Raw genomic sequence first — 25825 nt, forward strand, 5'->3', positions numbered from 1 at the left:
CTAGTTAACAAATGCCAACCTGCTAAATAAAACAGGCTGCTAGAAAGTAAAGGCAAAAACACACAGGATGAAAACCTGTCTGGGCACACTGGCTCACACCTAATGCCAGCACTTTGGGAGGCTAAGGCGGGCAGATCACTTGAGGTCAGGAGTTCGAGACTGGCCAACATGGTGAAACCCTATCTCTACTAAAATATATATATATATATTTTAGTATATCTATATACTATATATATATTTATATGTATATACAAACTTAGCCAGGTGTGGTGGCACACACTTGTAATCCCAACTACTTGGGAGGCTGAGACGGGAGACTGCAGTGAGCTCAGATCGCATCACTGCACTCCAACCTAGGCGACAGATGAGAATAGGTCTCAAAACAAGAAAGAAAGAAAAAAAAATTCAAGATCACTTCAAAATGTTGGAATAAATAAAATGTTGAGTAATGTTTTTTAGATTTCAGATACACGCCCAAAGAAGCAAGCAGTTGGTATATTAAAATCAACACAAAAATTTAAAGACAAAATCAAAGTCTCTTTCCCAAGTTTAAACAGAAAGGAATGAGAAAAACCATCCAAGACAATCAAACAAGTCTAAGAATGGATAGAAGTGGGAGATGAAAATCTCCCAAAGAAAACGGCACAGAACTGGAGAACATTCCCTCATCTACTCAAACTACTGGAGTATAAAGCACAACAAAACAATAGAAATCAAATCAGTGTATCTGACTCAGATCATGTGATCAGCTTAAGGCAGAACATATAAAGGTGCTAATTAGTCTGAATATCCTTGTTATCTATGTAATAAATTTTCTCCTATACATCTGTAAGAAGTACTAGGCAACTTGAGCAAATAAGTCACTGAAATAATTGCTTTGATTCAGATAAGGAATCCAGGTTGAGGTCAGGTGCGGTTGCTCACACCTACAATCCTAGCACTTTAAGGAAGCTGAGGTGGGCAGATCACTTGAGGTCAGGAATTCGAGACCAGCCTGGCCAACATAGTGAAACCCCCATCTCTACTAAAAATACAAAAATTAGCCGGGCTGGTGGCTCACACCTGTAATCCCAGCTACTTGGGAGGCTGAGGCAGGAGAGTTGCTTGAACCCAAGAAGCAGAAGCTGCAGTAGCTAAGATTGTGCCACTGCACTCCAGCCTAGGGAAAAAAAAAAATACAGGTTGAAAGGCTGCTTTTAAGCTGTTCTAACATGCCAGATTTTCTTTGTGAGTGAGGCTAGAATAGGCGGACAGGAGGTCTAATGGAACATTTGGAAACATGTTGCATAGTTATAATTGTTAACTATCATCAGGAGGTGGGAATACAGCACTAAATCCTTATAATGAAAAAGTGGTCAGCTCCAGGGAGAACTATTGAAGGGGAGGGCAGGGACATTCTAACGGATTTTACAATACTATTTGCCATTCCTAACTACATTAATTATTTCTTTGACAAAGTATACAGCAGTTAAATAAGTCAATAGAAACTGTGCTACTTTATTAAAATACTGAGTTTTATTTCACATGTATATTTTTGTCTCCCCACCATTTCCATGTCTGACCACCGCTACTACTATGTCCTATCATAACATTCCATACATACTTAAAACCAAGCAAAGGGTGGAGTTCCATCTTTAAAAACTAAACAGGCATTTTGGACAACACATTCTTGGCAATAGAACCTGGACAACATTTATCAAACACGGTAGGGAAAGTTCTCACTCTGCATTATAAAAAGGACAGCCAGATATCAACTGTTACAGAAATGAAATAAGACGGAAAATTTTTAACAAATTGTTTAAACTATTTTCTTAAAGAGACTTCCTCCACTGCCAGAGATCTTGAATAGCCTGGAAAAAAAAAAGAAATGTGGTTAAGGAACCACAACACTTCATAGACATCAATAAATTAAATGTCTCTTTGCATAGTTCAACATCTATTTTTCATTCTACCACCAGAGAAGTTAACTCTGAAGAAATGACTCCAAGAAAACTTATACTCAGATGTAATTTAATTCCAAACACTTTGATCAGTCATAAAAATGTGAACAATATACTAATAATTATTTAATAGTTTAGCATTATTTACTTAAGGAAATCAAGAGAAAGAACAGAGACCCATTTGGCCAATGTTACTTCCAACTTCATCTCCCCTGAGACCAGCTTTAGAGTCGGCCAGATTTGGCAAATAAAGTTACATAAACACCAAAAACTGATTCTGAATTGCCTGTGCACGTGTGCCTGGGCATGTGTACATTTAGAAAAAACTATATGCTGAGGCTAGGCATGCTGGCTCACGCCTGTAATCCCTACACTTTGGGAGACTGAGGCGGGCAGATCACTTCAGCTCAGGAATTTGAGACCAGCCTGGGCAACATGGTGAAACCCTGTCTACTAAAAATTCCAAAATTAGCCAGGCTTGGTGGTGTGCAACTACAGGAGGCCCAGCTACTCAGGAGGCTGCAGTGGGAGGACTGCCTGAGCCCAAGAGGCAGAGGTTGCAGTAAGCCAAGATCACACTACAGATGGGTGACCAAAACAAAAAACAAACAAAAAAAACAGCTGGCCAGGCATGGTGGCTCACGCCTGTAATCCCAGCACTTTAAGAGGCCAAGGTGTTGGATCACCTGAGAGGTCAGGAGTTCAAGGCCAGCCTGGCCAACATGGCAAGGTGGTTCTGAAGAAAAGTCCAGAAGTTCACCAAGAACTAGAAATAAGATGACTCAAGATTCTCTCAGCTGTCACTGTTTCACAGCCAATGGGTTCTCAAGTACAAGGTAACTGAATACTGAATGCCAGTATTAAATATCATAGAAATATTTTTTTCTGAGATGGACTCTCACTCTGCCACCGAGGCTGGAGTGCAGTGGTGCTCACTGCAATCTCTGCCTCCCAGGTTCAAGCGATCCTCCTGCCTCCGCCTCTTGAGTAGGTGGGATTACAGGTACATGCCACCATGCCCAGCTAAATTTAGTATTTTTAGTAGAGATGGAGTTTTGCCATGTTGCCTCCCAAAGTGCTGGGATTATAGGCATGAACTACCACGCCCAGGCAGAGATCTTCTTATCATCAGGTTCAAACAAATATACATTGTCATTGCTTGCATTTTGCATCTCTATGTCAAAAACAGGAAGCATTTAGTTTTGATAATCTCTGTAATAGTAATTCAAGTTCAAGTTATTAAACATTTACTATTCCAGAAATATCATTCTGACACTTGAAACACTTTCAATTCTAGAGCAAGAAAATACTTCTGGTAGGCTGGGCAAGGTGGCTCGTGCCTGTAATCCTAGCACTTTGGGAGGAAAAGATGGGAGGACCGCTTGAGGCCAGGAGTTCAAGACCAACCTGGCCAAAAATACTTTTTTTTAAAAAGAAAATACTTCTGGTAGAAGTGCTGGTTCAGTAATTTAATAGCTACAAGACTTTGTAGCTACAAGCCTTTGTTATAATGTACAGAAGACTACTGCAACTTAATCATTAAATTTATCATCACTTTCCTTGGCAGTAGTTGAAGAATGCATCTCTTATGCTTAGCTGTTAGTACATGCTGGTTATTTATGTCTGACTTTCCACTACTTTCAATATTAAATAAACAGTTGCATAATGCGGAGTTTCAAAATAACTTATGCTCAATCAATGTTTAGTATTCCAAATAAACTCCCAAAACTCACACTTTAAACTTTGGGATTCAAATGTAGAGAAAAGACAGAACAGCAACCAAAAGACTGAATCTGATCATCACAGCCCATTACTACAACTTTCACAAAGCTAAACTCAAAATTAACCATTATCAGGGTTTTACGAACCCGAAAACTAAAAATTAAAGTGTAATAATTGAAGTGCTAAATACTATGGCTGAAAAAAAAAAACAGCTAATTGCCAAATTTTCCTAATTTTTTTTAAAAAGCTGACCACAGGAAACCTAAAGACCATTAAATGCAGCATCGGTTCTCTACACAATACCCTAACGTCCCTATTTAACCACTTTTACATTTTCCTTACACTTATGAGTCAAGTGTAAATAAGAGCAAAAATAAATGCATAATCTTTATGTTAACTAAGACTTTCACATGTACTAACTGTAAAATCTAACAGCTAACTCAAGCTTATGTATCTGGTAGTAGCCACAATTTAGTGTCTTGCTTCCAGATTTCATGTTAGGATGATTTTGGCAAAATGTATTTCCCATAAGATCTATGAAAAAAAAAAAAAAGAAAATGATCTCTACCAACTCCCAAAAAAGCAAAGACCAGACTGCCCCAAGCAGTCAAATGGAGCAGCAAGGAAAACCACAGCAATTTCCTTAACCAACATAGTACCAAAAAAGTAAAACTGAATTCAATAACCAAGAAATAATTTACTATAGGAAATCTGGGAAAAATATACTGAAGTTGTCATCTCAGACTGCCAACTGTATTCTTCATGTATTTCATTAACACATGAGTTTTCAGGTATTTCATTAAATGAAATATTATCTGTGGTTAGGAACTTTTTAAAAAGAGCCAACACTTAAAAAGGGTAAAGGCAGAATCATAATAAATCACAAAAAACTTGGATTTAATCATGTCCCCAGAAAATCCAGTTACCTCTTGGTCAGTCATCCGGAAGCAATTCTTCACATAATTGATGAACTTGGCTTCCACTTTGGGAAGAGAACCACCCTATTGAGACAAAAGCATTATTACAGGTAAGTAGAGAAATACACTGAGAGAGACACCTTTAGAAAATTCCTCAATAATCTGCATGCTACTACATGGATCAGTTTATTCTTTTTCCCTTCAACTTTCCAAGAACACTCAATGTCTTTTTCAGGGCCAGAAAGCCCTATTGGGCAGCATGGCTAGTATCTCTATTCAAACAGATTTGCCAAAGGGTCAAATCTTCCCTGACAACCTCTCTAAGAACATAAATATAAGCTACACTTGAGATTATACAGACAAACATGGCAACTCGGTTGCTTATCTGTATTATCTAACAAGTCGGTTATCACCCAGAACCTAATACAACCCATAACACCCCTTTGGAGAACCATGTCAAGTGACCCAAACTGTTCTTTAAAAACAAACAAACAAAGGCCGGGCGCGGTGGCTCACGCTTGTAATCCCAGCACTTTGGGAGGCCGAGGCGGGCGGATCACGAGGTCAGGAGATCGAGACCACGGTGGAACCCCGTCTCTACTAAAAAAAAAAAAAAAAAAAAAAAATACAAAAATTTAGCCGGGCATGGTGGCGGGCGCCTGTAGTCCCAGCTACTCGGAGAGGCTGAGGCAGGAGAATGGCGTGAACCCGGGAGGCGGAGCTTGCAGTGAGCCGAGATTGCGCCACTGCACTCCAGCCTGGGTGACAGAGCGAGACTCCCATCTCAAAAAAAAAAAAAAACAAACAAAACCCCACCAAACACTTTTGACCACAAACTGGTTCAGAACAACAATGATCTGGTCATCAGTTAAAAACATATAAAGTTGAATGGGGAAAAAAATTACAGTAATTACATTTCACTAATCACTCTTACCATTTCCTTCAAATCATGGATATAGGCAAGAAACTACAATAGGGGAAAAAATTACAGTAATTACACTTCACTAATCACTCTTACCATTTCCTTCAAATTATGGATATAGGCAAGAAACTACAACAGTATTGGCAAGACCTGTGACTTTGTCACCAAAATTTCAAAACATTTACTATTGCAAATATCTTCAAATGTTTTTATTTATCACTTTGGAATTACTTTAAAGCAATGAATGTATTTTTTATTAAATTTAATTCGTATCTTTCCCTGTAAGTATCTTTTATGCATTTTTAAAAGATTGAAAAGGTTTTCAAATGTCCAAGGGACTTTGGCAGAATCAGGTATAGCATTAAGAAACAACTGCCTCCAATAACCTAGTAAAATAAACCTCACAATTTTCATTTCAAAATTATTGTCACATACATTCTTAATTGATTCATTCAAATATTTATTGAGCAGCTAAGGAGATACAAAGGCGATTTAAAACATTGTCAGGTGAGGCAAATGCACAAGTAATAGAAAGCAGAGGGCAAGGTTCACTGAATCACAGCAGTCAGAAGAAAGTGCTTTAGGGAACCAAGAGATTGTTTCCAGCCTGAAGAGGCATGGGTGGCAAATCAGAAAAGGGGATTGACATTAAAATAGAAGACTTCAGTCTGGATTGTTGATGACACTCAGTATGGACTATATTTGTCTCTCCTTTTCCTTTCTCCCCATCTTTGGGCTTAATTTACATGTAGTGCCCAGGACTGTTCAATGCGCCTGCAATTAAACCAAGGAGATAGGACCATATTAAAATGGAGGGGAGGGGCATCTAAAAGATGTCATTTTAGCATTGTATCCAAGGGACAAAAATCAGTGATAACCAGGAAGGCTAAAGGGTTTACAGTGTGACTAAAACAAGAAATATGTTCCAGTTCTAAAATTTTTTTTCCAGTGGACTTATCACTGTACAAGGTATCTACTGAAGCCACGAAAAATCTATAGAGCACAAGAAAAACATGGGGAAATGAGTTGGCAATTTTTCCTCACCACCCCACATTTGCTCTCAATAGTTGGAGTCTAAAAAGTATTATTCACAGAATTAAAGCTTCTCTCAAATGTGCTTCCAGGGCATTTAAACCATTTATTCCATAACCTACTCAAATCCCCCAGTCAAGCAGACAAGAGACCTAATCCTCTTCCCGCATTTCCATTATTTAAGACAAAAGGAAACTAGATTTAAGCCTATTAGTCATTCACAAAATCTAGCTACTACTACATGTATTAACTGGTGACAACTTGGTGTAAAGGACAAACAGCAATGTCTCAATCTGCTGAAAATTACTTCTGACTAGGGTCAATCATGAATATTTAACTATAATACCAAGCAACAGCCAGCGTCTACTTTTCCAGCTGTTTGTAATTTTAATGAAGTCTCATACGCCCTCTGTTGGTTCTCCAGCATATCTTACAACCAGAATAAGCAAAGGGTTCTCACTGATCTATTTTAACATGGAAGGTCAGAATGTTATCTTGCAAGCAGTGCACTACATTCCTTTCATAATGGAAAATAAGGCATATTTAATTTTGCATATGCAAAAACCACCACAGACACAATTATAAATGTTTTATAATAAATTTTTGAAAAAAATTCACACCACGAACAGGGCAAGTATATTAAACCAAAACAAACAAAAAAACAAGAAACATTCAAGTCTATGCAAACCAGACACATACAATTTGAGGGAGGAGACAAAGTTTTTTTTTTTTAAGGTAACTACTCACTTTTTCTATACTTGCTTGCATTTTTGCTTTAATGTCTTCTACAGAACTCGGTCCTTTTGGTGTTTTAGGAGTTTTTTCCTGTTTTTTGAAGGATTCTTGTCCCTGAAAAAGAAATGAATTTCCAAAAGGTCATAAGAACAAATACAATTCCTAATTAAAACCCATTCTATCTGGATTTCCTCAAATATTCTCACAAAACTCGCTTATAAAGCTAATTATACAACTGGAATTATCATCAATAAATTCACGCCATATAATTTTCTTCATAAAATCTTTCCTTTAAGGAAGGAATAAGATGATTAGCTAGGCATGGTGGTGCATGCCTGTAATCCCAGCTACTCAGGAGGCTAAGGCAGGAGGATTGCTTAAGCCCAGCAGCTGGAGGCTGTAGTGGGCTATGATTATACCACTGTACTCCAACCTGGGCAAGAGTAGGACACCCATCTCTTTAAATAAAAAGAGTAACTTGGGAGTTTGCTTTTATGCACAATACTAAGGTCAAAAAAGGAAATCGAAAATCCCTAAGAATAAAGCAAGAAAGTCACTGTAGTCTGATGCCTGGGACCCACCCCAGACCATGTTTATGACAATCTCCGTAAGTAGAGCACAAGTACTGGGGTTCTTTTAAACTTTTTTTCCTTTAAATTCCATTTTCTGCAGGGAAGTGGGTAGGGCCGGGAATGAGATCAACACACCCTGTCTAGGCCCAAATGTTCTACTTCAATCTAACATGCAGCCAAGGTTGAGAACCTCTACTCTATGCAGACATGCCTTTCAACAAAGATTCCTTACGGGAAACAACTATTGACTTCACAATAAAAAAATTCAGGCCAGGCATGGTGGCTCACACCTGTAATCTCAGCACTTTGAGAGGCCTAGGAGGGCGGATCACCTGCAGTCAGGGGTTTGAGACCAGCCTGGCCAACGTATGTAGTGAAACCCCATCCCTACTCAAAAATACAAAAATAAGCTGGGCCTGGTGGCGCGCATGTAGTCCCAGCTACTTGGGAAGCTGAGGCAGGAGAATCGCTTGAACCCGGGAAGTGAAGGTTGCAGTAAGCCGAGACCACACAACTCTAATCCAGACTGAGTGACATAGTGAGGGTCCATCTCTTTCAAAACAGTCTAATGGCTTCCCCCCGGCCACTGGAACCCCAACAGCACCTTACATTTAGTATGTTTATGTGTGTGTACCTACAACACACAACAAGCTGATTTTTTTTTGGAGGCCAAGTCTCCCTCTTTTGCCCAAGCTGGAGTGCAGTGGTGCAATCTCACTGCACTCCACCTCCCAGGTTCAAGCAATTCTCCTGTCTCCACCTCCTGAGTAGGTGGAATTACAGGCACATACCACCACGCCTGGCTAATTTTTGTGTTTTTCGTAAAGACGGGGTTTCACGATGTTGGCCAGGCTAGTCTCAAACCCCTGACCTCAGGTGATCCCACCCACCTCGGCCTCCCTCCCAAAATGCTGGGATTACAGGAGTGAGCCACTGAGCCCAGCTGCAGCAAGCTGATTTTAACTTTTAAACAGCAATTACAGGGGTTCTATAAAGGCCTATCAAATTTCAGACACACTAGATTCTTCCACAGTAGATCTTTTTTTCCCAACTAGATCAATAAGACCCATGTGTAAATGTAGCCACTTACTTTTGATCTTGGTGTTGATGATGGTTTTGAGTCTTTTCCATTCTGATTTGACTTTTGTGCATTTTTGGCTGGAGTATCTCGTATAGACTGCAATTAGAAATTTATCTTAATCACTGTCCCTGACCCCAACAGTGCAAACAAAACTGTCCAAGCCATTTAAGAAAAGGAGCAACCACAGGCTTGGCGTGGTGGCTCATGCCTGTAATCCCAGGACTTCGGGAGGCCGAGGCAGGTGGATCACGAGGTCAGGAGTTCCAGACCAGCCTGGCCAACATGGTGAAACTCCGTCTCTACTAAAAATGCAAAAATTAGCTGAGTGTGGTGGCATGAGTCTAATTCCAGCTACTCAGGAGGCTGAAGCAGGAGAATCGCTTCAACCCGGGAGGCTTCAACCCAGTGAGCCGAGATCACACCACTGTACTCCAGCCCGGGTGACAATGAGACTCCGTCTCAAAAAAAAAAAAAAAAAGAAAAGAAAAAGCAGCAACCACTTGGACAAAAGGTTACACAAGACTAACAAATTGGGCGGAGGGCCGCAAGGATAAAGAGAACAGACCATTCCCCACTGTAAGTTTTCTGTAGGCCTCGTCAGGACTAATTTTTCAGTATGAGATATCTCCCACACCAGCTTCCCTTAACTACAAAACAAGCAAATAGCACTAAAAAAATCACCATTTCTATTGTTAGTTTAACAACCTTGTAGCATTGTATCTACTTACTTTCTTCACTGGCGCTTTTTCTTCAGCTTCCTCATCATCAAAATCATCATCATCATCACTACGAATGAAATGTCAAGACATTAAGCACTTTCAAAATTTGGGAGTAGACACAAGAATTGAAAGCAGGACCTTGAAGTGATTATTTGTGCACCCATGTTTATCGAAGCATTGTTCACAACAGCAAAGAGGTGAAAGCAACCCAAGTGTTAAATGGCTAAATGGAAATGTGTATGTACACACAATGAAAATCCTCTTGCATGCTACGTGACTGAACCTTGAACAAAGTGAAATAAGCCAGCCACAAAAGAACAAACACTGTATGATTCTATTCATTAAGTATCTAAAAGTAGTCAAACTCAAAGAAATAGAAGGATTTCTTTTCTATAGAATAGAATAATTGTGATCGCTAGGGGCTGGGAAATGAAGTTGCTCAATGAGTAGTTTTGCATGAATACACACTATACCACTGTATAATGTATGTATATTTAAGTAATGTATAGTTATATTATAAACTGTACACTCAGAGTGAATTTGTGTTTGAAAAAAAAAAAAAGACCTAAACAGAAACATTCCATGTTCTGATATTACCAAGATGGCAACACTCCCCAAATATACAGGTTAAATACAATCATTAGAAGACTCCCCAAGCTGGTCTCTGTAGAAACAGATCCTAAAATTTATATACGAACCCAAGAACTGGCACAGTGTCTCACACCTATAATCCTAACACTTTGGGAGGCTGAGGTGGGAGGATCGTTAGTTCAAGACCAGCCTAGGCAACATAATGAGAACCCTCTCTATAAAAAAATATTTTTAATTAGCAGGCGTGGTGGTGTGTGCCTGTAGTCCCAGCTACTTGAAAAGCTAAGGCAGGAGGATCTGCTTGAGGCAGTGAACTGTAACTGTAATTCTGCCACTGCACTCCAGCCTGGGTGACAGAGCAAGACCCTATCTCAAAAAACAAAAACAAAAAAGACACTTAAGGGACTCAAAGAGGCCAAATGCAATCTGGAAAGGAACAAAGCTAGAGAACTCACACTTGATTTCAAAAAATCAGCTATAAAACCTACAAAGGGGCCAAGGCACCGTGGCTCACGCTTGTAATCCCAGCACTTTTTAGGAGGCCGAGATGGCCGGATCACATGAGGTCAGGAGTTTGAGACCAGCCCGGCCAACAGGGAAACCCAGTCTCTACTAAAAATACAAAAATTAGCCGGGCGTGGTGGCGGGCGCCTGTAATCCCAGCTACTCAGGAAGCTGAAGCAGGAGGAACCAGGAGGCGGAGGTTGCAGTGAGCCAAGATCAAGCCACTGTGCTCCAGCCTGGGCGACAGAGTGAGACTCATTTCAAAAAAAATAAATAAAAACTACAAAGGAATAGTGTTGTACTGTTCTTACCTGTTAAGGATAGATACATCAACAGAATATTCCAGAAATAAATCCGTATATTTATAGTAAGTGATTTTGTTTTTTGAGATGGAGTCTCGCTCTGTCGCCAGGCTGGAGTGCAGTGGCACAATCTCAGATCACTGCAACCTCTGCCTCCCAGGTTCAAGCAAATTCTCCAGCCTCAGCCTCCTGAGTAGCTGGGACTACAGGCACACACTACCATGCCCAGCTAAAATCTGTATTTTTAGTAGAGACAGGGTTTCACCATGTTGGCCAGGATAGTCTCAATCTCCTGGTCACGATCCGCCTGCCTCAGCCTCTCAAAGTGCTGGGATTACAGGCGTGAGCCACCGCACCCGGCCGTAAGTGACTCTTTTAAAGGTTGCCAAGATCATTCAATGGGGAAAAAATAGTTTTTGAACAAATCATGTTGGGGCAACTGCTAATCTTCATCCAAAGTCTGTATTTGGACCCCTCCATTCACACCATACACGTAAGTTTACTCAAAATGGAACAAAGCCCTAAATATAACTAAAGGACAAAACTCAGAATTAAAGGGGTAAATTTTCACAACTTCGAATTTACCAATGATTTCTTAGGATTGACACCAAAGGCACAAGCAACAAAAAGAAATCGGATGTCATAAAAATTAAAAACTTGTTCAAAGACCACCATCATGAGAGTTAAATGACAATTCACAGAATGGTGGAAGATAATCTGTAAATCTTGCGTCTGATAAGGGACTTCTTTGCAGAATATATAAAGATGCAGTGGCTCACGCCTGTAATCCCAGCACTTGTGGGAGGCCGAGTCAGGCCTGATGTCAGGAGTTCAAGACCAGTCTGGCCAACACGGCGAAACCCGGTCTCTATTAAAAATACAGAAAATTAGCCGGGCATGGTCGGGGCGGGGGGGTGGGGGGGGCCTGTAATCCCAACTACTTGGGAGAGGCAGAATTGCTTGAACAAGGGAGGAGGAGGTTGCAGTGAGCCAAGATCACATCACTGCGCTCAAGCCTGGGTAACAGAGACTTGTCAAAAAAAAAAAAAAAGAATTCTTGCCAGGCACAGTGGCTCACAGCTGTAATCCCAGCAGTTTGGGTGGCAGAGGGAGGTGGATCACTGAAGACAGGAGTTTAAGAACAGCCTGGCCAACATGGCAAAACCCCTTTTCTACTAAAAATACAAAAAATTGTATCCAACAACAAAAAAAGAATTCTTACAACTCAGTAAAGACAAAGAGAACTGGATTTTTTAAATGGGCAAAGACATTTCTCCAAAGACATATATGGCCAATAAATACATGAAAAGATGCTCATTATTAGTCCACAGGGAGATGCAATCAAACCCACAATCAGCACTTCATACCACCAGGATTAGAGTCAGATAATGGCAAGTGAAGGTGTAGTGAAATCAGTAGGTTGGAGTGAAATCAGAAGCCCCATACACTGCTAGTGGGAATACAATGGGTGAGCCACTCTGCTTTACGTGTACACCCAAGTAAAATGATATGTCTACAAGCATTCGTAGCAGTCAACAAGTAGAAGCAACCCAAATACTCACCAACTGATGAATAAGCAAACATACCCATACAATGTATTCAACCATATAAATAAATGGAGTACTGATAATGCTATAACATGGATGAAACTTGAAAACACTGTGCTAAGAAAACAGTCACAGAAGTCCATTCATGCAAAATATGAGGGACAGGAAACCTATAGACAAAGTTCATTCGTGGTTGACTAGAGCTGAGGAGCATGAGGGGTAATACCTATAGAGTACGATTTCTCATTGAGGTGATGAAATGTTCTAAAATTGATTGTGGTGATGGCTACACAACTATGCACACTAAAACCACTGAACTGCACATTTTTTTTTTGAGTTTTACTCTTGTTGCCCAATCTGGAATGCAATGGTGTGATCTCAACTCACTGCAACCTCTGCCTCCCGGGTTCAAGCAATTATCCTGCCTCGGCCTCCCTAGTAGCTGGGATTGCAGGCAACCACCATCTCACCCAGCTATATGTTAGAAGAGATGGGGTTTCACCATATTGGCCAGGCTGGTCTTGAACTCCTGACCTCAGGTGATCCGCCTGCCTTGACCACCCAAAGTGCTGGGATTACAGGTGCGAACTGTTAATACGTAAATAACGGAGTGGAGTAATCAAATCGAGTCATTGGAGGGCAAGTCAGGCAGAAGTCTGTATTGGCAAATACCAAGTGGTTCACGTTTAATTCAAAAACTGAACATACTGGTCTCTAAATCCCAATACAGCAACTTCATGTAAGAAACACCTATCTTTCCAATACCGAAGACACATTTGCTGTATTTAGAAAAAGTATCATAACTTAAAAAGCTGTCACAAATAGCCCTTCAAGTGCTTTTTAACAGTGATTTTGTCAGTACAAGTTTCTGGCATTAGAACCCAATCCTTTGGCAGGGCGCGGTGGCTCACACCTGTAATCCCAGCACTTTGGGAGGCCGAGGCAGGCGGATCACGAGGTCAGGAGATTGAGACCATTCTGGCTAACACGGTGAAACCCCGTCTCTACTAAAAATACAAAAATTAGCCGGGCGTGGTGGTGGGTGCCTGTAGTCCCAACTACTCAGGAGGCTGAGGCAGGAGAATGGTGTGAACCCGGGAGGCGGAGCTTGCAGTGAGCCGAGGTAGCACTCGCCACTGCACTCCAGCTTGGGTGACAGCGAGACTCCGTCTCAAAAAAAAAAAAAAAAAAAAAAATTACATACACCTATGTATAGTATACATCAGCACTATGCATTACATAGCTTTTCTTGCTTAAATCAAGAGTCAACCAAAGCCCACACCATATACCCTTTCCATCCTCAAAAGGGGACCAATTTCCCCTTTTATCTGTGTTCAAAGGGTTAGATTTTTTTTTTGAAGCGGAGTCTCGCTCTGTCGCCCGGGCTGGAGTGCAGTGGCGCACTTCAAGCTCCGCCTCCCGGGTTTACGCCATTCTCCTGCCTCAGCTTCCTGAGTAGCTGGGACTACAGGCGCCCGCCACCACGCCCGGCTAATTTTTTTTGTTTTTTAGTACAGACAGGGTTTCACCGTGTTAGCCAGGATGGTCTCGATCTCCTGACCTTGTGATCCACCCGCCTCGGCCTCCCAAAGTGCTGGGATTACAGGCGTGAGCCACTGCGCCCAGCCTCAAAGGGTTAGATTTCTAAGTAACTATAACAAACCTTCATGCACCTCTTTGCATTTTCATTGCCATCTATCTATGCTGGGCCCTTGCCATCTCACCACTGAAGTTTCTATTAAGACTTGTTTCCCTCAAGGCATCCTTCACTACTATGCATAGACCTTAGTACGCTTTCTTCAACTTATATGAAAACTTGCGGCGGGGCATGGTGGCTCACGCCTGTAATCCTAGCACTTTGGGAAGCCGAGGCAGGCAGATCACCTCACGTCAGGAGTTCGAGACCAGCTTGGCCAACATGGTGAAACCCCGTCTCTACTAAAAATACAGAACTTAGCCGGGCATGGTGGCAAGCGCCTGTAATCCAAGCTACTTGGGAGGATGAGGCAGGAGAATCACTTGAACCTGGAAGGCAGAGGTTGCAGCGAGCAGAGATCACACCATTGCATGCCAGCCTGGGGCACAAGAGCGAGACTTGCAAAAAAAAAAAAAAAAATCCCACAAAAAATACCAGCTACTGATTTGGACCTTGATATCTACACTTTTCATTCCTATCAATGCCCAACTTAGAGACAAACAAAATTACATTGTGGTTACATCATGAATTTATACCCATTTTTCTGAGATGGGAGTCTCCCTCTGTTGCTCAGGATGGAATGTGGTGGCGCATTCTTGGCTTGCTGCAACCTCCACCTCCCGGGTTCAAGTGATTCTCCTGACTCAGCCTCCCAAGTAACTGGGACCAATAGGCAGGCACCACCATACCCAGCTAATTTTTATATTTTTAGTAGATACACCGGGTTTCACCATGTTGGCCAGGCTGATCACTCCTGACCTCAAGTGATCCACCCACCTCAGCCTCCCAAAGTGGTGGGATTACAGGCATGAGCCACCATGCCTAGCCTAATTATATCCATTTTTAAAAAAGGAAATCTTCCAAAGCCCCAACAGGATCAAGACTACAATCAGGTCCTACTCCAAAGCCTTTCTGGAAGGGACTGCTTGTCCCCGAGCCTCAGTAAATGCTATTAAATACTTATTTTATAAACTTGTGCAAAATTAGCAGGCCATGGTGCCCCGCACCTGCAGTCCCAGCTACTCGGGAGGCTGAGGCAGGACAATCGCTTGAACCCGGGAGGCAGAGGTTGTGGTGAGCCAAGATGGCGCCACTGCACTCCAGCCTGAGCAACAGGAGACTCCATCTCAAAAAAAAGAAAAAAGAAAAACAGCGACAGTCAAATACTGCCTTTAAGTTTGAGTTCATTTATAAGTTTGACATGCAAGTACTTTGAATTTTTATTTTTCTTTTGAGATTGGGTCTTGCTATGGTGACCAGGCTGGCCTCAAGAGATCCTCCCATCTTGGCTGGGTGTTAGGATTATGGGTGTGAATCACTGCACCTGGTCATACTTTGAATTTTTACGCTTTCAGCTCTTTTCCTGTTTTCTGCCTTCATTGTTTCATGCTCAAGATTTTCCAGAACCACCACCTTAAATTAAAACCTAAACTCCCAATTTGATCATTCATGCATGTTCTCTTTTAAAGTGCATGTTCTCTTATGTTTTCAATAAATGCATATGGACCAATCTCAGAACTGATGGACAAAGGTGAGAGCCAAATCAAAGTATTCAATGTATTACTGACACTGGCACACATAAGACCAATTATAAACAGTACTTTATAACAGTGTGTGTGTTAACTGTTTATATAACAATAGTTTGATCTAGTTTAATATAAACTCATCAAATCCTGTTTCCAACCATATTTTAAATCCCAAGAAAAATCTTAATATCCCTTTTTTAGAATCTTATTTTTGTCCATAAGTATCTACATAAAACCACAAGCCAAAATCCTTTTGGAGAATAACAAACCTTCAGTAACAACTTGTAAAATGAATATAGAGCAATTTAGTCATATTTTCTTCCAACCTAATCTCATTAACTGTTCACCATAAAACATACCAGGCTTGGTGGGCATAACACATCCACTAAATCTTCAGAACAAAGGGACATAATCAAATTTCAAACGCTATAGTCTACCCTTCTGAAGAGTCACAAGTCACAGCATTGTAAAGGCTCATAGACCCAATATCCTTTCAACTCAGCTCATTTAACTTAAACTGACAACAGATGACCACTTGCCCTTTTATTATAAACTATTACACAGGATGGCTTTTTGTAAATGACTTTTATAAAACCCTCATGCATAGAACTATGTCAAATTCCTTTTTTTAAGATTCCAGAAGTATATCAAGTTTCTAAGATCATACTTACTCTTCATCATCATCATCTTCATCATCATCATCATCATCTTCATCAGCAGCAAGTTTTACTTTTTTCTTTTAAAAGAAAAGGTACATACTCATGAACAAGAGCTGTTCTATCACCAAACTAAAAGCTATAATACAAAACCTATAATAAAATTGCCATCTCTACCTGTGGAACCTTGCTACCACCTCCAGGGGCAGACCGCTTTCCAGATATACTTAAGAGTTTCACATCCTCCTCCTCTTCATCTTCTGACTCTGCATCCTCCTCGACAGCTAAAATACAATTTATCAGACATTATAAGACATTATAAAACTCAAGCAGCAAGAAGTCAGAAAAAAAAAAAGAACACTGATAGTATACAGTAAATACTTTAAAAACTGAGATTTCTATTCTATTAAAAAAAAAAAAAGAGCAAATGGGAAAAAGAACTTTATTTTGAAGCCTAATGTTCACTGCCAGGTTTTAAATGCAAGAAGCCTGGGGAGGGTGGCTCATGCCTGTAATCTCACTTTGGGAAGGCCAAGGTGGACCACTTGAGGCCAAGAGACCAATTTGGGCAACACAGTGAGACCCCATCTGCACATATACAAAAAAAATTAGCCAGGCATGGTGGAGTGTGCCTGTAGTTCTAGCTATTCCAGAGGCTGAGGTGAACCCAGTAGTAGTTAGAGGCTATAGCAAGCTATGATCACATCATTGCACTCCAGCCTCGTTATAATGAGACTGTCTTTATTTTAAAAAAATTTTTAGGCCAGGCACAGTGGCTGATGCATGTAACACTAGCACTTTGAGAGGCCAGGGCGTGCAGATCACGTTAAGGCCTGGAGTTCAAGATAGGCCTGGCCAACATCACGAAACCCCTTCTCTACTAAAACCATGAAACGCAACTGGACTTGGTGGCGCACGCCTGTGGTCCCAGCTACTGGGGAGGCTGAGACAGGAGGATCGCTTGAATCCCAGAGAGGTTCCAGTGAGCCAAGATTGCGCCACTGTACTCTAGCCTGGGTGACAGAGCAAGATTTTTCCCCTCACCCCAAAAATTTATTTGCCCTCTCCAATTATAAATTTCTAGACTCACATTGGAACCTATTATAAAGACAGTAATACTATACCTATGCTTTAAGACCAAACTGGGAACCAGGCAACTGCACTAAAGACAATAAACTAAGTAGTATAATATATAAAAATAACATACCTACTAAGTGCTGTCCACTAATATGCACTGGCCCTGAACCACACTTCAACCTTAAGACCACTGGTGGTGTTATTTCAAAGCCCCCAAGGGAAACCTAGAAGGGAGAAATTTTTAATCACTAAACGTGAAGAAAATGAACAATAAACATTACAGGCAAACACATAAGCCAAATCAACAAACCAGTGAACCTGTTTTTCCACCTCTGATAAACTAGCAGCAGAAGCCCCCATGTTCAAGAGTTGACCATTGAACTCCAGTGACAGAAGATAAAGAACCACTTTCTAACTCCTTGGCACAACTAAATGACACCAAACCTACCTTAAAACAGAATTAAACCTTGACACAACATCCAAAGTACATAAGGGCCCTTACCGTTGGCTGTACAGACATTTTCAAAGTTGCCAGTGTTACTTTAATTGGACTGCCTTCGTAATTCATTGCCTCCGCTTCAACAATGTGCAACTCATCCTTTGCACCAGCCCCTAAACTGACCTGTAAACAACAAAAAAAATACTACTTCAATTTTGAGTTCCACCTATTTTACACCCCCCTCCCCAAATGTTATATGCAGCCATGCGTCACTTAACCACAGGGCTAGGTTCTGAGAAATGTGTTGTTAGACAATTTCATCTTTGTACAATCGTTAAGGATGTGCTTATACAAACCTAGATGGTATAGCCTACTACACACACCTAGGCTACAAACCTGTACAGTATGTTACTGTACTGAATACTGTAAGGAACTGAAACACAATAAGAAGTATTTGTGCATCTAAGCATAGGAAAGGGCCAGGCATGGTGGCTCATGCCAGTAATCCCAGCACTTAGGGAGGCTGAGGCAGGCAGATCATGAGGTCAGGAGTTTGAGAACAGCCTGGACAACATGGTAAAGCCTCGTCTCTACTAAAAACACAAAAATTAGCCAGGCGTGGTGGCACATGCCTGTAATCCCAGCTACTCGGGAGGCTGAGGCAGGGAATTACTTGAACTCGGAAATCAGAGGTTGCAGTGAGCCGAGATTACGCCATTGCACTCCAGCCTGGGTGACAGAGCGAGACTGTCTCCAAAGAAAAAAAAAAAAAAAAAAAAAACAGGAAAGGTATATTAAAAATAAGGTATAATAATCTTACGGGACCACCACTGTATATGCGATCCATCTGTTGACCCAGCAGTTGCAATGAGGCACATGACTATGTTTTTTTAAAAAACAAGTATAAACCTCTCACTATTACCTTGGAAAACAAATTTGTGCAATGTTGTCCTCAGGTTTTGTGATCTTGGCAAATCAGTTTCTCATTCAGAAAATTTAAGAAATGCATAAATATGCATATACACAATATAGACCACCTAACATTTATTGAGCAACTTCTAAGTTGAGCAGAAGGCTAGTCTCTGGTAGACATGAAAGATTATCGATGCCTTTTACAAGGGCTTTATAATCCAACTGAAGAAAATAAATAAGGCAAGTTGAACAGTGTGATTGGATTTTACATGGTTACCAAATGAGTGGTATAGATGCCAAGTTCTTCAAAGATGTACAGACAGTGAGGTACACACAATATCCAGGTGTAAGAAATAGTATTTTATAAGCAGTCAGCAAAGGAAAAAAGTCTCAAGCCACATGAATAGAAACTAAAAGGCTGAAATCAAGTAGGGTTAAGTAGTTTATTTTGAAAGTTTAAGTACCGTTCTTAAAGATAACTGGTGCTCATTTTCATCATTATCCACCTTAAAGTGATAATCTTTGTCGGCCTTTAGTTCACAACCTGTAAATGAAGAAAAAAGCAACTCTAACAAGGAGAAAAATAACACTGAAACTTAAGTGTGGGTAACCAAAAAGGTCAGGTCTAACTTTGGAACAAGTTTTTCACTATTTTAGCTACCAGACGGCAAAGCAGAATGATCAATTCCTAGATTTCTTTAACAGAAACCTCTGCAAACACCCATAGAAGACTATAATTCCATTTTCTCATCATATTTCATCTCTAACTACGCTGATAGGTACTGTTATTCTGCATAAACAAGCTCAACAGTTTAGTAAATCTCAACCTGAAACAATTATCTGAAACCAAATGTAATGTCCAATGTTAAGTTTCCCTCTATTTAAAACAGCTGATTTACCTACCTAAATTCCCAAATGGCAATTTCGAAATGAGAACGGTTACAAACATGAATAGCTTACTATTACAAAAGAAAAATGATAAAAGTAAAAGAACCGAAGCTTGCTACAGGGATCAACACTCCACTCTCTAAAGCAACAGAAAGTGACATACGCCTCAAACTATATTCAGAAATTATGTTTAAGATGAGGGTTGTTTCCAATAGTTATCAAAAAGTACTCATATAAACTTATCGGAATTGAATTCTCAGCTAGGAACTAAAGCCTTAATGTTTTAAATACATGTGTCTACTCCCACTCCATGAATGGGCAAAATTCTTCAAAACACTGTCAGAATAAAAATTTTAAATGATTCCGTTTAACTGTCATCTAACCGTTACCAATACATACACATGCTTAAATGTGAACAGAGGTTTAATTAACAAATCTCAGCACGGATAATGAACAAAATAAAATTCACGGTAGGATTTGCACTTACTTCAAAGTCTGAATAGTACAAAGATTAGGTTTCTGCAATTAATCCTACTGAGATCAAAAACCCAAGTGGGACTCTCCTTTTTGGGGCAGGGCTACCTCAAGTCGAGGGGGGGGGGGTGGTGCTCCAAAAATTCTGCCAATAGTCTTAGGTCTTGATCTGACTCAAACCGAACACTCTACGTGTTTCTTGTATTTAGAAAAGCGGTTTGGTCAATGCCGCACCAACGGCGGCATGCGAAGACGTCCCCCTAAAACGAAGCCTCATTAATATTCACGAAGCAGCAGCTACGGAGTCAAGCGTCTTGGTTTAGATTTAGTCTCTTTACCTATAAGTACAACCTTCGTTAAGTGAGTTTATCTCTGGGCACCAGTATCCTCATCTGCAAAGTGAGGCTAGCTCCACCTACCGCAGTGAGACAGAAAAGGGGCTCAAAAAAATGAAAGCTGCCATCACAGTAGATGCTGTGAGCACTGAACAAAGAACTCCAGAATCCTAGTGCTACCAGCCTCTTAACACTTCCCACTTCAACAGAGCCACAGCATCCCTGGCTCGGGAGTGGCAACACGCCGGTGAGTCCCGGATGTAGCGCCCACACCCCCCTCCCTCCCCCAACCACGTGGCAACCACGTGCTCCCAGCGGTTGCGGCCTCCACACGCCGCGCCGCGCCTCCCCACCCCCAGTAACTGGCCGAAGCACGCGAGTGAAGTCTAGGTCCGGCAACTTCTAGACTCTGTGGCCAGAATAAGCCAAACTGTGCATCTATCCCCTCCAACAAGCAGGCCCGTGCTTCCCGGTAAACCCAGCCTCCGGGACCACCAACCCGGGGCCTGGCATCAGAAGCCTACGAATGAACGCCGTTAGAAAATAAACCACGCCTGGAGCTCCGCGGCGTATCCCCGGCAACGGCCGAACTTCCAGGCGGCCGGTTCCGCTTTACCTCAGGCCCTACGCCTCGGACCGCTCACGCCCCAGACGCTTCAGGCCGCTCGTCTCCTCCCCCTTCACGCCACCGGCTCCCCCCGCGGCTCCAATCCCTCCAGGTCCAGGGCTCGGGCAGCTCTTCCCACCCGCTCAGGCCTCCAGTCTGTCTGGCGGTATCCACCAGACCCGGCTGCAGCCGGATTCCCGCCCCTCACCCCCACCCTCACCGCCACCAGGCCCCGCTCGGCCTCGCTCCAGCTCCCCCCCAGCAGTTACCGAAAAGATAGTTCTGGGGCCTCAGGGGGCTCATGTCCATGTCCATCGAATCTTCCATCGGGTGGCGGCACGCACTTAGGTAGGAGAGAAGGCGGACGGAGATAAACGAACGCTGCTCCAAATAACAGCCGCGCAGGACGGAATCACACCAGGGAAAGGACGCAGGCTCCCCGCGCTTATATATAGCCCCTGAAGATCTCGCGAGCGCTTCCCAAGTCCCGCCTCCGCGCGCGTGCGCCGAAGCCCTCCCACCCCCGTACCGTAGCCTCCTGCGCAAGCGCTTTTCAACCCTACTCCTTTCTACCTCGCCCCCCCACCTCCTTCCAGGTACTCCGCGGGCTCCCACCGAGCACGCGCACTCGTACACTGGCCCCACCCCTCCGCTGCTGTCGCCTGTGCGCACGCGTGCTTTCCAGTCGTAGCGCGCGCTCCCCACCTCCAACATTTCCACGTCCTCTCCCGCTCAAGCGTGCCGGCCTCCCGCCAAGAGTCTGCGCAGCCCACCCTGCAAAATGGCGTCGGCAGCCCTTAGCTGTGTAAGATATGGCGGGTTAGCCGGCTGGGAATAAGCCAGAGAGCACCTCGATTCACCTTTCCCCATCCCCTAGTGCCCTGCAAGCCTCCAAACAGGCGTAATCACTTCAGGAATTTTTTACTTGCCTGAAGGCTTCGGATCGCAGTTAATTGTTACCCCAAGTTTAGGTGCCAGAGAAAGTGAATTGCGGCTTACTCTTTGTTAGGAAGGAAAGATGTAGCTACCGGCCAGACTTACGGAACTTTGTTTTTCAGCTCTGTCCTTCCTGAGGAAACATCTCCAAAGTCCTCATCTTTATGTAACTTGGGGGCCAAAAGGGGACTGAATCCGTCTCCAAATGAGCAAGGACATCGCCCTAAGGGAGTTCGGAGGGTGGGCCGACTCTGACTTCTTGCCGCTCTTAATCTTTAACATTCCTCCTGAAAGAAAGCGGGTGACTTGTAAGAACTACAGAAGCCTTAATTCGAATATTTGGGAGCGAGCATGGGAATACACCTTGACAAACGGAGGCACCCCAGCACCCTGCGGGCATTGGGGCGTTCTGAAGACCGGTAATCTTTTTTTTTTAGCCTCAACATATCAAACAAATTTAAGAAGTGAGGAATACAAATGATAGCCTCAGAAAGGAAGACCCCCCACCTCCACCCCAAGGCATTATTTCTTACAGGAAAATTATAGAGACGATTTCAGTGTCTATCGAGAGGAATGAACAGTTAAATTATAACATGTCCATATTATGCGTTAGTTGTGGACACATACTAACGCATAATATGGACATGTTATAATTTAACTGTTCCTTTCTGAGAGCTCCTGTGTCACATAAAGCTTTGAGTCATTAAATTTGTTATGCCTTTTTTTTTTCTTTTTTTGTGGAGACGGAGTCTTGCTGTGTTGTCCAGGCTTGAGTGCAGTGGCGTGATCTCTGCTGGATGCAACCTCCGCCTCCCAGGCTCAAGCAATTCTCCTGCCTCAGCCTCCCGAGTAGCAAGGACTACAGGTGCATGCCACCACACCCGACTAATTTTTGTATTTTAGGAGAGATGGGGTTTTGCTGTGTTCTCCAGGCTGGGCTCAAACTGACCTCGGGTGATCCGCCTGTCTCCGCCTCCCAAAGTGCTGGGATTTCAGGCGTGAGCCACCTCACCCGGCCAGCTTTTTTTTTTTTTTTTTTTTGGAACGGAGAAACGGAGTCTCGCTCTCTTGCCCAGGCTGCAGTGCAGTGGCAAGATCTCTGACTCACGAGTTCTGCCCCTCGAGTTCCAGCAATTCTCGTGCCTCAGCCTCCCAAGTAGCTGGGATTACAGGTGCCTGCCACCACGTCCAGCTAATTTTTGTATATTTCGTAGAAACAGGGTTTCGCCATGTTGGCCTCCCAAAGTGCTGGGATTACAAGCGTGAGTCACCACACTCGGCCACTATTTTATTTTTTATTTTAATTGTTTTTTGGGGGGGACTGAAGTCTCGCTCTGTCATACAGGCTGGAGTGCAGTGGCATGATCTTGGCTCACTGTGACCTTTGCCTCCTGGGTTCAAGTGATTCTCCTGCCTCAGCCTCCCAAGTAGCTGGGATTACAGGCGCCCCCCACCATGCCTAGCTAATTTTTGTATTTTTAGTAGAGACGGGGTTTCACCATGTTGGCCAGGCTGGACTCGAACTCCTGACCTGAAGTGATCCACCCGCCTCAGCCTCTCAAAGTGCTGGGCTTACATGCGTGAGCCATGGTGCCCGGCCTTATCTAAGACTTTAAAGAAAAACAATCCAGCAAAAGGGGAGGAGAAAGGAGAGTGGGAGGGTATATATGAAATAAGATTGACTACGTGATGATAATTGTTAAAGCTGGGTGATGGGTATATGGTTGTTCATCATAGGATTCCTTCTATTTTTGTTCTTGTTTGAAAATTTCCATGATAAAATGTGTTAAAAAATGAAGATTAAAATAAAACTTGTATTTAAAAAATGGTATATCAGTTTATCCTGTGGAATACTGTGCAACTTCTAAAAAGAATACAGTGGTCCCCTATATATTATATCCTGGAAAGATAGCTACGCCACATGAAGTGAAAAAGCAAAGTTGGAGAACAATATATATATATATTTATAATACGACCCTGCTTACGTAAACAGTGAATGCCAGGCGCAATGGCTCACGCCTGTAATCCCAGCACTTTGGGAGGCTGAAGCAGGAGGGGTTGGAGTTGAAGACCAGCCTGGGCAACATAGTGAGACCCTGTTTCTACAAAAAAAACAGAAAAAATTAGCTGGGTGTGGTAGCACGTGCCTGTAGTTCCAGCTACTCAGGAGGCTGAGGTAGGTGGGAGAATCTCTTAAGCCTGGAAAGTCAAGGCTGCTGTGAGTCATGTTCACACCACTACTCTCTAGCCTGGGTGAGAGAGTGAGAGCCTGTCTCTAAAAAGACCAAACAAACAACCAAAAAAAAGAAAAAAGAAAAGAAGCATTTGTATGTACAGTATATATATTTGTAAGTGCCTGCTCTACTTACTGTGCAAATCCATTTCTTAGAATACTCTACAAAACTACTTTCAGACATTAATAATTATATATGTACAAAGATATTTACTAAGGCATTCTCTCCCTGCTTGAAAGGCTGAGGCAGGAAAATCACTTGAACCCAGGAAATGGAGGTTGCAGTGAGCTGAGATTGAGCCAGTGCACTCCAGCCTGGGTGACAGAGTGAGACTCCATCTCAAAATAGATATATATATTTCTAATATTATGAATTATCCAGTTCAAATACCTCTGTCTCTTAACAGTTGATTTGCTTGAATAAGGATCAAAACAAGGTCTACACATTACCTTGAGTCATGTTGTCATTTAACATGTTCCTGGCCGGGTGTGGTGACTCACGCCTGTAATCCCAGCACTTTGGGAAGCTGAGGAGGGTGCATCACCTGAGGTAGGGAGTTCAAGACCAACCTGACCAACAGGGAGAAACCCCGTCTTTACTAAAAATACAAAATTAGCCAGGCGTGGTGGCATGCCTGTAATCCCAGCCTGTAATCTTATGTAAAGGAGAATGTTTCTTGATCAATTATTTTATTACCCTAAAAAATCATTTTCAGCCAGGTGCAGTGGATCACACCTGTAATCCAGCATTTTGGGAGGCCGAGGCCGGTGGATCACCTGAGGTCAGGAGTTTGAGAACAGTCTGACCAACATGATGAAATCCTGTTTCTACTAAATTTAAAAAAAAAATTAGCTGGGTGTGGTGGCATATGTCTGTAATTCCAGCTACTTGGGAGGCTGAGGCAGGAGAATTGCTTGAACCTGGGAGGCGGAGGTTGCATTGAGCCAAGATTGCACCATTGCCCTCCAGCCTGGGCAACAAGAGTGAAAACTCCATCTCAAAAAATAATAATAATAATTTTCTAAGATGGGGGTCTCACTCTGTCACCCAGCCTGGAGTGCAGTGGGGTGATCTTGGCTCACTTCCGCCTCCCAGGTTCAAGTGATCCTCCCATCTCAGCCTACTAAGTAGCTGGGACTGCAAGCAAAGGCCACCCATGCCCAGCTGATCTTTTGTATTTTTGGTAGAGACGATTTCACTATGTTGCTCAGGCTGGTCTTGAACTCCTGAGCTCAAGCAACCCACCCGCCTCGGCCTCCCCAAATGCTGGGATTACAGGTGTGAGCCATCATGCCTGGCCAAAAATAATTTGTACCACCCTGGGCAACATAGGGAGACCCCATCTCTACAAAAAATTTTAAAATTCGTTGAGTGTGGTGGCTCACACATATGGTCCCTGCTACTCAGGAAGCTGAGGTGGTAGGATCACTTGAGACGGGGAGGTCAAGGCTGTGGTAAACC

General features: G+C 42.6%; 1 protein-coding gene across 3 annotated transcripts; it reads right to left on the reverse strand.

Moving 5' to 3' along the window:
- Nucleotides 1-1493: 1493 nt before the first annotated feature.
- On the reverse strand, nt 1494-21817 carry NPM1 (nucleophosmin 1). 3 transcript variants are annotated; one of them, XM_003273233.2, is made up of 11 exons: nt 21464-21817; nt 19355-19434; nt 18042-18161; nt 17670-17763; nt 16640-16746; nt 16478-16542; nt 9650-9707; nt 8931-9017; nt 7281-7382; nt 4589-4663; nt 1494-1850 (listed from the first exon to the last, which is right to left on the reverse strand). In XM_003273233.2, the coding sequence occupies exons 1-11, from the start codon at nt 21519-21521 to the stop codon at nt 1812-1814; spliced, it is 885 nt and encodes a 294-aa protein (XP_003273281.1). In that variant the 5' UTR covers nt 21522-21817; the 3' UTR covers nt 1494-1811. The 3 variants fall into 3 exon arrangements, with proteins under 3 accessions (XP_003273281.1, XP_030681022.1, XP_003273282.1); XM_030825162.1 differs by lacking the exon at nt 19355-19434 and having other exon boundaries at nt 21464-21760; XM_003273234.3 differs by lacking the exons at nt 1494-1850; nt 4589-4663 and adding an exon at nt 5938-6275.
- Between the last annotated feature and the right edge of the window lie 4008 nt (nt 21818-25825).

The sequence above is a fragment of the Nomascus leucogenys genome, chromosome 2 (assembly GCF_006542625.1).
Source record: "Nomascus leucogenys isolate Asia chromosome 2, Asia_NLE_v1, whole genome shotgun sequence".
In the NCBI taxonomy this organism is placed as follows: Eukaryota; Metazoa; Chordata; class Mammalia; order Primates; family Hylobatidae; genus Nomascus; species Nomascus leucogenys.

Excerpts from the sequence above, each read along its gene's own strand:
- NPM1 (XM_003273233.2), bottom strand. The coding sequence starts at position 21,521 with ATGGAAGATTCGATGGACATGGACATGAGCCCCCTGAGGCCCCAGAAC. Across the intron at positions 18,162-19,354 it reads ACCAGTTATCTTTAAGAACG|GTCAGTTTAGGGGCTGGTGC; the intron begins GTACTTAAACTT and ends TGTTGTTTACAG. Across the intron at positions 7,383-8,930 it reads CATCAACACCAAGATCAAAA|GGACAAGAATCCTTCAAAAA; the intron begins GTAAGTGGCTAC and ends TTTCTTTTTCAG.